Source organism: Prionailurus viverrinus, chromosome D4 (assembly GCF_022837055.1).
Source record: "Prionailurus viverrinus isolate Anna chromosome D4, UM_Priviv_1.0, whole genome shotgun sequence".
NCBI classification, from domain to species: domain Eukaryota; kingdom Metazoa; phylum Chordata; class Mammalia; order Carnivora; family Felidae; genus Prionailurus; species Prionailurus viverrinus.
This window is the reverse complement of record NC_062573.1, coordinates 87,549,816-87,562,042: the sequence shown is the minus strand read 5'-3', so window position 1 is coordinate 87,562,042 and position 12,227 is coordinate 87,549,816. Positions and strand designations below refer to the sequence as shown.

General features: G+C 37.8%; 1 protein-coding gene across 9 annotated transcripts in view; it reads left to right on the top strand.

Moving 5' to 3' along the window:
* The window catches only part of CENPP (centromere protein P), a 228,406-nt gene that overhangs the window by 27,208 nt on the left and 188,971 nt on the right, over positions 1 to 12,227 (top strand). For all 9 annotated transcript variants that reach the window (XM_047830883.1, XM_047830876.1, XM_047830885.1 and 6 more), the window contains one exon: positions 7,680 to 7,768. In XM_047830883.1, the coding sequence (XP_047686839.1) occupies positions 7,680 to 7,768 (89 nt within the window). The remainder of the gene's footprint in view (positions 1 to 7,679; positions 7,769 to 12,227) is intronic.

Sequence of the window (12,227 nt, the reverse complement as noted above, 5' to 3'; positions counted from 1 at the left end):
ATGCCTTTAGAGTAGTAGACCTGCTCTCATAGATGTACATGTAAATTCTGATTGATGGTACCACATTGCCTTCTAAAATGGTTTTACCATTTTGTGTGTTCAGATTTTTATAGTTGAGACTTGTAGGGAAGAAAATGGTGAAGACACAGCAGTCTTCTGAATTCTTAAACATTTTTTAAACAAAATTTCCACTAGAGGGAGATATTTAACCATCAGAAAATTGAAAAGTAACCTAAATAATAAAACTACTGTACTTAGTATTGTTATAATAAAATCATAGTAATAGAAGGTAAGAACCATAAGTGACCTTATAAGGTCACTATGACTATTAAGCTCAATGCCCTTATTTTGTAGGGAAATACCTCAAGGGAGTTTGAATGATTACCCATGTTGGCACAGCTGTTATTGTCAGCAGTGATTGGAATATACAGTTCCATTCTCCAGAGTTTCTGTCTGGTGTCATAAGAATATCAGAATTAACATGTGTCCATATTCATACTCCATAAAACATAATAAATCAGATGGGTGTCAGTTTGTAGGAAAAATGGCTAAGTAGGTTTTTGTGACTACTCTTCCTGAAACCCGATGTAATGAACAAAATGATTCCTTAGTAGGGAAATTAAAAATTTATTTTTCATGTTTATTTATTTTTGAGAGAGAGAGACAGAGCCAGAGCATGAGTGGGGGAGGGGCAGAGAAAGAGGGAGACACAGAATCCAAAGCAGGCTCAAGGCTTTGAGCTGTCAGCACAGAGTCCGATGCGGGCCCAAATTCACAAACTGCGAGATCATGACCTGAGTTGAAGTCGGACGCCCAACCAACTGAGCCACCCAGGTGCCCCTAAAGTAGACTGTTACGAATATAAGTTATATGTAAGTGTCATGGTAACTACAAACCAAAACTTACAGTAGATACACAAAAGATAATGGGAAAGGGATCTAAGTGTACCATTAAAGAAAGTCAATAAGCCACAAAAAAAGAGTAGCAGAAGAAGAACAGAGGAAATATGAAACAGCCAGAAAATAACAAATGACAATAAGCACATACAAAATTAATACTTTAAATGTAAAGTAACTAAATCCTCTAATGGAAACCATAGAGTGGCTGAATGGATTAAAAAAAAAAAAAACCAAGACCCATCTATACATTGCCTACAAGAGACTCACTTCAAACATAAGGACAAACACACACTGAAAGTGGAGGGATGGATGGGAAAAGATACTCCATGTAAATGGAAACCAAAAGAAAGCTGGGGTAGCTATACTTCGGTTAGACAAAATAGACTTAAAAAATATTTATTTTTGAGAGAGAAAGAATGTGAGGGGGGGAGGGGCAGAGAGAGAGAGAGGAGACACAGAATCTGAGGTAGGTCTCAAACTCACAGACCATGAGATCATGACCTGAGCTGAAGTGCTTAACCAACTGAGCCACCCAGACACCCCTAGACAAAATAGACTTTTAAACAAAGACTATCATTAGAGACAAAGCAGAGCATTATGTAACAACAAAGGGGTTGGTTGATACAACGTGAGAATAAAACATTTATAAATATCTGTGCACCCAAAAATAGGAGCACCTAAATATATAACAAATACTAAAAGACCTAATGGGAGAAATGGACAGCAGTACAGTAATGGTAGTAGACCTTAATACCCTACATCAATGGATAGGTCATCCAGGCAGAAAATCAATAAGGAAACATGGGCTTTAAATGATAGGTTAGACCAGATGCACTTAACATATACATACAGAGCATTCCATTCACAAACAAGAAAATACAGTCTTCTCAAGTGCACATGTACCATTCTCCAGGATAGATCATGTGTTTGGCCACAAGACAAGTCTTGACAGTTTAAGAAGATTAATATCAAGCATCTTTTCTGACGACAATTGCAAGAAAACTGGAAAATGCACAAACATGTGGAGATTAAATAACATGCTACTAAAATATTGACAGGTTAATGAAGAAATTAAATGAGAAATAATGAAATACCTCATGACAAAGGAAAATAAAAATATAACATACTGAAGTTCTGGGATGCAGCAAGAGCAGTTCTAAAAGGGAAGTTCATAGCTATAAATGTATACCTCAAGGAACAAGAAAAATTTCAAAAAACCTGTCTTAACACCTCAGTGAACTAGAAAACAAAAACAAATAGAGCCCAAAGTCGGAAGGAAATAACAAAGCTCAGAGCAGAAATAAGTGAAATAGAATCTGAAAAGGCAGTAGAAAAGACCAGTGAAACCAAGAGCTGTTTTCTTTGAAAGGTAAACAATTATAGGCAAACCTTTAGCTAGACTCACCAAGAAAAAAGAGAGGGAACTGAAAATCAGAAGTGAAAGAGACATTGCAGTTGATATCACAAAACTAGGAAAGATAATAAGAATACAATTGTATGCTAACATATTGGACAACCTAAAAGACATGAATCAATTCCTAGAGACTTATACAGCCTTCCAAGACTGACCCAAGAAGAAATCTGAAGAGACTGGTTACTAGTAAGATTAAATCAGTAATTGAAAACCTTCCAGCAAACAAAAATCTAGGACCAAATAGCTTCACTAGAGAATTCTACCCAACATTCAAAGAAGACTTAATACCAATCCTTCTCTAATACTTACAAAAATATAGAAGAAAGAAGACCCATACATTCACTTTAGAGGCCTGTGTTACCCTGATACCAAAACCAGACAAGGACACCACAAGAAAAGAAAATTACATGCCAATATTGCCAATGAACATAGATGCAAAAACCCTCAACAAAATATTAACAGACTAAATTCAACAATACAGTAAGAGGATTATACACCTTGATCAAGTGGGATTAAATCCAGGAGTGCAGGAGTGGTTTAACATTTGCAGCAATTACTGTGATATATCACGTTAACGAAATGAAGGATAAAAATCATATGATCATCTCAATAGATGCAGGAAAAGTATATGAGAAAATTCATTCCTTTTTTTTTTTTTTAATGTTTATTTTTTTGACAGAGAGAGACAGAGCATGAGTGGGGGAGGGTCAGAGAGAGAGGGAGTCACAGATTTCGAAGCAGCTCCAGGCTCTGAGCTGTCAGCACAGAGCCTGACGCAGGGCTCAAAGTCACGACCTGTGAGATCATGACCTGAACTGAAGTCAGATGCCCAACCAACTAAGCCACCCAGGCGCCCCTCAACATCCCTTTTTTTATATTAATGCCCAAGAAATAGGCATAGAGGGAGCAACCTAATAAAGGCAATTTATGACCATCCCACATTATACTCAATGGTGAAGAGATGAAAGAATTTCCTCTAAGATGAGGAACAGGGTTTTTTACCCTTGCCACTTTTATTTAGCGTAGTATTGGAAGTCCTACCCAGAGCAATTAGGGAAAAAGAAGAAATAAAAGGCATTCACATTGGAAAGGAAGAAGTAAAACTATCACTATTTGCAGATGACATGATATTCTATATAGAAAACCCTAATCAGGGGTGCCTGGCTGCCTCAGTCAGAGGAATGTGCAACTCTTGATCTCAGGGACATGAGTTCAAGACCCATGTGAAGATTATTGCAAGCAAGCGAGAATGAACTTAAAAATAAATCTAGATAACCCTAAAGAATCCACCAAGAGGGGCGCCTGGGTGGCGCAGTCGGTTAAGCGTCCGACTTCAGCCAGGTCACGATCTCGCGGTCCGTGAGTTCGAGCCCTGCGTCGGGCTCTGGGCTGATGGCTTGGAGCCTGGAGCCTGTTTCCGATTCTGTGTCTCCCTCTCTCTTTGCCCCTCCCCCGTTCATGCTCTGTCTCTCTCTGTCCCAAAAATAAAATAACGTTAAAAAAAAAAATTTTTAAAAAGAACTCACCAAGAAATTATTAGAACTTATAAATGAATTCAGTAAAGCTGCAAGATACAAAATCAATATACAAAAATCTGTTCTTTTTCTGTACACTAATAATGCACTATAAGAGAAATTATTTAATTACCTCAAAAAGATTGAAATACCTACAGGAGGTCAAAACCTGGTCATTGTAAACAATAAGACATTGACAAGAGAAATTGAAGGCACAAATAAATGGATAGGTATTCTGTGCTTATGGATTAGAAGAGTTAATATTTTTTAAATGTCCACAGTACTGAAAGGAATCTACAGATTCAACTACAATCCCTATCAAAAGTCCTACGGCAGGTTTCACAGAAATAGAAAATAGAATTCTAAAATGTGTATGGAACCGCCGAAGATCCCTAATAGACAGTTGACTCTTACGAAAGGAAAAAACCTGGAGGCATTGTGATTCCTGACTTCAAGTTGTATTACAAAAGCTATAGTAATTAAAACAATATGGTATTGGCATATAAAGATTAATGGAACTGAATTGAGAACCTGGAACTAAACCCACACATATGTGGTAAGTTAATTTATGATAGTCAAGAATATACAATGGGGAAAGGACTGTCTGTTCACTAAATGGTGTTCAGAAACGTGGAGAGCCACATGTAAAAGAATGAAACTGAACCTCTTACACCATACACAAAAAATTAACCCAAAATGGACTAAATGCTTGAATGTAAGACCAGAAACCATAAGTATCCTAGAAGAAAACATAGGCAGTAAACTCCTTGATATGTCCCAGTGTTGATTTTTTTGTTTGATACCAAAAAGCAAAAACAACAAAAGCAAAAATCAAGAAGTGTGACTACATAAAACTAAAAAATTTCCCTATAGCATAGGAAACCATCAGCAGAATGAAAAGTTAACCCTTGGAATAGGAGAAGATATTTCCAAATCCTATATCTGATGGGGTTCATCTCCAGTATATATAAAGACCTGCTATAACTCAATTGCAAAATAACCAAACAATTTGTTTAAAAATGGGCAGAGGATCTGAATGGACATTTTTTCAAAAAGACATACAGATTGCCAAACAGGTACATGAAAAAAATCAGAGAACAGAAATCAAAACCACAATGAAATATCAGCTAACCCCTATTAGGATGGCTATTATAAAAAGGACAAGAAATAAGTATTGGCCAGGATGTGGAGGAAGGGGAACTCTTGTGTATTATTGACTATTGGTAGAAATGTAAATTTGTACAGTCATTATAGAAAAGAGTATGGAATTCCTTCAAAAATTAAAAACAGAATTACCACATGATCCAGCAATTCCACTTCTGGGTATTTATCTGAAGGAAACAAAAACACTAAAAAAGACATCTGGGGTGCCTGGGTGGCTCAGTCTGTTAAGCATACAACTCTTGATATAAATCTTGATATAAATAAATAAGGAGGGGCCTGTAAATCATAGGCTTTATAGTGAGGTAAGGTTTATTTGCCTTTCCTAATGGGTGAAAGGCCAAAATCCAACACACACCCACACATAGTCAAGCAAAAGACAAGATGTGCCTCTGAGGTTTTTTAAAAAATTTAAAACCGGTCAAATGAGATAATAATTCACATATCAAATAATTCATCCATTTAAAATATACAGTAAATTTTAGTATATTCAGAGTTGTACAATCATCACCACATCAATTTTAGAACATTTTTATCACCTCAAAAGGAAACCCCTTACTTTTTATCATCCCTCAGTCCCTCTTCTTCTGCCCAGACCTACACAACAGCTAATCTGTTTTCTATCTTTATGGGTTTGTGTATTTTGGACAGTTTGTTGAAATGGAATCATGTAATATGTGATCTTTTTGACTGGCTCCTTTCACTCAAGATAGTATTTTCAAGGTTTGTGCATATAGCAGGTATCATTACTTCATTTCCTTTTTTTGATTGAATATATTCCATTGTATGAATATATCAAGTTTAGTTACTCATTTATTAGGTGATGGGCATTTGGGCTATTTTCACCTTTTTACTACTGTTAATGTTACTGTAAACATTCGTGTGTAAGCTTATAAGTAGGCATATGTTTTCATTTTTCTTAGGTGTATGTCTAAAAATAGAATTGTTGGGTCAAATGGAATGACCAGGTGATGACTAATTATGCTGGCCATTATTTCATGTGCTTTCTGCCCATTTGTATGTCTTTGAAGAAATATCTGTTGAGATCCTTTGCTCCTAACAATTCCCACTGTATCCCCAGGCAGCTAAAAAACTAAACAGAGATTATAAGCCCTCAATATCCATTTCTCCAGCAGCTCAAAATACAGAGACACATCAGATAGTGCCTAGATAAATGGGGAAGTGTCAAGAAGTAACCACTCACTGTTTTCTTAGGAAATATTAGAAATTGTTAGATCTACTCCTGTGAACACGTAGTAGTCCCAGAATAGAGCACAAATATGGTGCCATGTTTTATTATCTTCATTTAGGACATATGCAAATGTACTGTCATGAGATGAATTAATAAGAAAATGGGGATAAGTTCACTTTGAAAGAATTAGTCCAGGAAATAAATACAAGAACACACTATATAAAACCTGCTCTATCAAATGAAGCATTTATAGAAAATTGAATAAGAGGAAAGAGAACTGAGAGAAAGAAAGAAAAAAGAAAGTAATTATAGTGCTGAGAACTATATTTGAAGTAACCAGGAGGTGAATATGGAGGGCACTCTTGAGGAAAATCACCTGTAAGAGCAAGTGAAAAGAACAATCTGGAAGACCACAAATGGTCAATATATGCTTTTTGCAAAAACAAGTGAAAGATAAATGATAGGCAACTATATAATAGAGCAAAATTTACTAGAGTAAAGGAGAAAACCCGAGTTTACAGATCAAAATATGTTTTTGTAATAGGTAGCCATAAGTCTTTGTCTTCATTTCTTACTGTTTTAGGATAGATTCTTGAAGTCATACTGCTGGTATAGAGAATATGTGTATTGAAAAAAATTTTTTTGAACATTTATTCATTTTTGAGAGAGAGTGTGTGAGTGGGGGAGGGGCAGAGAGAGAGGGAGACAAAGAATCTGAAGCAGGCTCCAGGTCCTGAGCTGTTAGCATAGAGCCCGATGCAGGGCTCAAACTCACAGACCGTGAGATCATGACCTGAGCTGAAGTTAGTCACCCAACTGACTGAGCCACCCAGGTGCCCCGAGAATATGTGTATTTTAAAGTATGTATTGTCAAAATGATTTCATAGGTAAAAGTATTATCTCATTGGTTTAATTTACATTTGTCTTTTTACTAGTGAGAGTGAATACTTTTTTCCATGTTAATTGTCTAATACATTTCAGTTTTTAATTCATGTCTTTCACATTTTTCTTTTCAGTTTTCATTTCTCCTTGTCATATTTATTGTAAAAATTTTTTGCCAGGTTATTCTTTCACTTTTAGTTATAAAGTCATTTTTTAATATAAATATTTTGAGTTTCTGGCACGCCTGGGTGGCTTGGTTGAGCGTCCGAGTTCGCCTCTTTGAGTTCGGCTCAGGTCATGATCTCACAGTCATGTGATCGAGCCCCCTGTGGAGCCCACTTAGGATTCTCTCCCTCTCTCTCTCTCTGCCTCTCCCCCATCTATGTGCTCGCTTTCTCTCTCTCTCTCTCTCTCTCTCTCTCTCAGAAATAAAGTTTAAAAAATATCAAGTTTTTTGTGTGATTATATTTGCTTTTTTTTCCTGTTGTGGCTTTTTAAAATTACCTTTTCCTATTGCTTGGTGGTATTTCATTTTGTATTTTTAAAATAATTTTTGTCTCTTTATTTTATTTAAATGTTTACTGTGATCTGATGTATAAACTTTTTTTAAATTTTAGAATAAGGAGAGTTTATCTTCTGTTATTACTGACCTCAACATAATAATGGAGCCCACCGAATATTCAGAATTAAGTGAATTTGTGTCTAGGTAAGATATTACAAATTTTTATTTTTTTAGGCGTTGTTTTCACTCTACAGTTTTAAGTTTACTCTCTCTTTTTTTTTTTTTTTTTAACTATGTGCTAGGCTTTAAAATGTGAGGAAGAACAGATACAATCTTTGATACTCATGGAGGTTATAGCCTATTGGTGAACTCCTAAGTTAATTATGGAAATAAATCTAAAATTGTGGTTGCGCTCAGTGCTACAGAGGAGAGTTACTTAATGCCTGTTGAAGCATACATCAGGAATTTGACTTTTAAGAAGAACATGGAATCATTTCCTGAAAATTGAGCTGACATCTGAATAATGTGTAGGTGTAACCTAACAAAGAGGTCCTAGACAGAGTAGTTGTACATAGGCACTATGCAAAGAGGAAGCATGCCGTCTGTGAGCAACTGACAAGAGCAGGGTGTGAGCCGGAGAGTGTGTTCTGAGATGAGGCTGTCAAGTACGTAAGGTCCACACTGCATGGAGTTTGGTACGAGGAGTTTGATCATCGTCCGGAGACCAGCATAAAGCTACTAAAGCAGAGCCTGGAGAGTGTGTGACATCCTAGAAAGAACTATTGTGGAAGCCACAGGGAGAAGGGATTGACGGCGGATAGTAGCAGGTACAGCTTGGTCAGTGATTAGCCTATGAAAATGCCGAAGACATTTGTAGGTTGGACTAGCATAATGGTAGCTGAGGTAGAGTGCTGGATGGGTTTGGATTTGGGGAATATTTAGGAAGCACAATTATTGGCCGAATGGGAGGGATCAGGAGTCCTTGATGGTGATTGCATTTGTTGAGATAGAGAAAGTTAAAAGAGAATCAGGGTAGGTGAGGTTGTGACTTCAGGTTGGACATGTTGAGTATCTGTGAAGCACAGCAGTAAAAATAGGAAGTAGGCAGCTCAGAAGAGTTGGAGGCAGGAGATAGAGCCCCAGAGTTTTCTGCCAGTGGGCAGAAGTTAAAGCCTTGAACTTCAGGAGATTGGAGGAGGGACTAGAAGTGGACCTTGTGGTGGAGAGAGGGTCCTACCTAGACAGAGATTGGACGGGGAACAACTGTGTGGGAGGGAGACCAGGAATATATTGTTGACCACTGACAACTGGGGTGGCCGCTCTTCTCCGACATCATTGAAGATGTTCTTTAGTCTCTTCTGGATCACGTGGGTCCTGACAAGAAGTCTGCTGTAAGGGTTAATTTGGGGGCTGGGGCTGCCTTCAAACCTTTCTCTTAATTTTGTTATTCCCCAGTTTGACAGTATTATTTCTAAGGTGTGTTAGTGTGAAAATTCCCATCCACATCTTTTCAAATCTGTTTTCTGTGCTTCTCTTGCAGTGCTAATTGCACATGTATTAAGCCATTTGGTATATCACCTCAGGGATTGGGTGCTTCTATGTCTTTTACTCTTTGTTTTTTCTTTGCATTTTAGTTTGGGTAATTTCTGTTATCCTATCTTCAAGTTCACAGATTCTTTCCTCAGCTGAAGTCCCACCTACCAGTGAGCCCTTTGAAGGAATTCTTCACTTCTAATGTCATGTGTTTTTACCTCTGGCATTTTCAATTTGACCCTTAATTTTTCTGTCTACTGAAAGTCCCCATTTGTTAATGCATTTGTACAACTTTTTCCATTAGATCTTTTAATTTATTAATTATGGCTATTTTTCTCTTTAGTGTTTTACTTTGGAAGTTTTCATATATATGTAAAAATAATAGAATAATTAATCTGCAGCTACACATTAGGCATCAACAATTATTGATATTTTGCTAATCTTATTTCATCTGTTACACATATTTTTAAAGTTTTAATTTTGAAATAATTGTAATTCACAGAAAATTGTAAAAAACAAAACAAAACCAGTATCCAAGGAGATTCTACATACCCTTCATTCAGCTTCTGACAATGATAACATGTTACAGAGTATACTCTTCACATCCAGAAAATTGACATTAGTAAAATTCACAGAGCTTTTTCAGATTTTATCAGTTTTACAATCACTTGTTTGTTCTATGCAATTTTATCACCTCTGTAGCTTCATGAAACCACTACCTTCAAGATTCAAGACTCTTTCATATATCTTTGTACTAGCTCTTTTTTCCCCTCATTTTTTTTATTGTGATAAAATACATACACCATAAAACTTACCTTCTTAATCCTTTTTAAGGGTTCAGTTATAGTATTAAATACATACATGACGTATTTAGCTTAGGTACACCACCATCTATCTTTTTTTTTTTTTTTTTTTGATGTTTACTTTTGAGAGGGAGAGAGAGACAGAGTGCAAGTGGGGGAGGGACAGAGAGAGGAAGACATAGAATCCAAAGCAGGCTCCAGGCTCCAAGCTGTCAGCACAGAGCCCACTCAGAGCCCAGCACGGGACTCGAACTCACAAACTGCGAGATCGTGACCTGAGCCGAAATCAAGAGTAGGAAGCTCAACCTACCTACCCCCAGGCGCCCCACCACCATCTATGTCATGACACTTTTCATGTTTTAAAACTGAAACTCTTTGTGCATTAAACAGTAGCTTCCCATCTTCCCCTCCATTCGTATTTCTGTCTCTGTGACTTTTAATCACGGTTATTTTAATGTCCCTGTCTCATAGTGCCAACATCTGTATCATCTTGGAGCCTGATTCTGCTACTTCTGGGGTCTTTTTTCATGAATTTTTGTATGTCATCATTTTTTTTTTTTTTTTTTAGTGATACATTGTGGAAAAACAGAGACTGAAGCAAATAGTATTTATGCTCAGAAATGGGTACGTTTATCATGCTAGTCGTGTGGTGTCAATTCAGAGTGGTCAGCAGTTGAGCTGGTTTGGGATTTTTACTGTTCCCGTCATCAGTAGGCTTCAAATCACCACCTCACCATAGGTTTCAGATTCTTCCATCTGTGAACTCAAATTCAAGGTCTGTTTTTCCTTATGCTTAGAATGTGGTTTTGGGAGCTGGAGGCTTCTTCTCTGTGTTCCAGATCCACTCAGCTTTCTGCCTTTCTAAGGGGAACCTTTCTCCATGTGCTTGACGCTCCCCAGTAGTAGTTGTTGATGCTTATTACTTGGTGCCAGGCTTGTGGTGGGCACAACGGGAGTTCTCTGTTTTCAGGGTCCATCCTCAGTATTGGACAGTCCTGTGTACCTGCACCTCAGGGGTTGGGCTCCCCAGTGTTCCTGCTCCTCCTGCCCAGTAGAGCCAAAGCCCGCCTGGGTCTGGGGTTGGTCTTGGCCAGGAGAGACTTCCATGTTCCTCTTGCAGGGCTATCAGATGAATGCTTGGTGTTAGTGTAGGATCCTGGGCCCAGTGGGTTTCCTGCCCCTCCCATGGAGTGGGGTTTTTGCCCTCTTCCTGAAGCAGTGGATCTTTGTCTTGGTAACAGGAGTGTTTTCTGTCCATCTCCCAACGTTAGATGAGTTTGACTTGTGCTCCTCCCTTGGAAGCAAGAGATTTTTTCTTCCATTGCTTTGTTGCCCTTTTTTCAGCATTTCAGGGTTTTTGGTTTCCATCAAAGAAGAATGCTGGCTTCACTTTGTTCCTGGCAGTGCCTGTGCCAGAGGCAGGGAGCTCTCTCTGACATGACCCTGGTTTTTCTGGTGGTGTCCCTTTGTGTCTGGGGTTCCAACCTGTTCCAAAATGACACTCTATCCCGTATTTGTTGTTAAGAATTTGTCAAAATTTGGGGCACCTGGTTGTCTCAGTTGGTTGAGCATCCAACTCTTGATTTCAGCTCAGGTCATAATCTCACAGTTCGTGATTTCAAGCTCCACATGGGGCTCTATGCCAGTGGCGTAGAACCTGCTTCGGATTCTCTCTCTCTGCCCTTCCCCTGCATGCACATGCACTCTCTCTCTCTCTCTCTCTCTCTCTCTCTCTCTCTCTCCCCCTCTCTTTTTCTATATCAAAAAAAAAAAAAAAAAACAAACACCAAAACAGAAAAGAAAAGAAAAAAAACAGGAAAAAACTTAACAACAAAAAAAGAATTTATGAAATTTTAGCTGATTTCTTGTTACCCACTTGAATAGGGACTGCTTTCCTCCTAAGTTGACCCAGGAGCGAACAGTTTGTGTCATGTCTTTGCTTTGAGGAAGAAAAATTTATTGGTTGCCTTGTGGCTTTGGGTCTCTAATAGACTCAAGAAATGTTATGATTTTATAGATCCAGATTTGTTTGATGATACCATGTGGATGGTCTTCTCTGCAGCTGTTTACATCCTTAGTAGAATCAGAGCTCTTTCCATTATTTTCTCTGATTCTCATTCCAGAGTTGGGGACATGCTCTCTGTTCACCTTCTATATCTGTTTTACCCTTTCTTTATACTTTCTATTTCTTTGTATCTTTGTGCTTATTCCTGATTATTCCTCAGATCTGTATTTCAGTTCAGCAATTATTTCTTCATTTTCTGACTAATCTGCTTTTAAACCCCCCTCTACTAAATTTGCAATTTCATGGACAGTACTTGTCATTT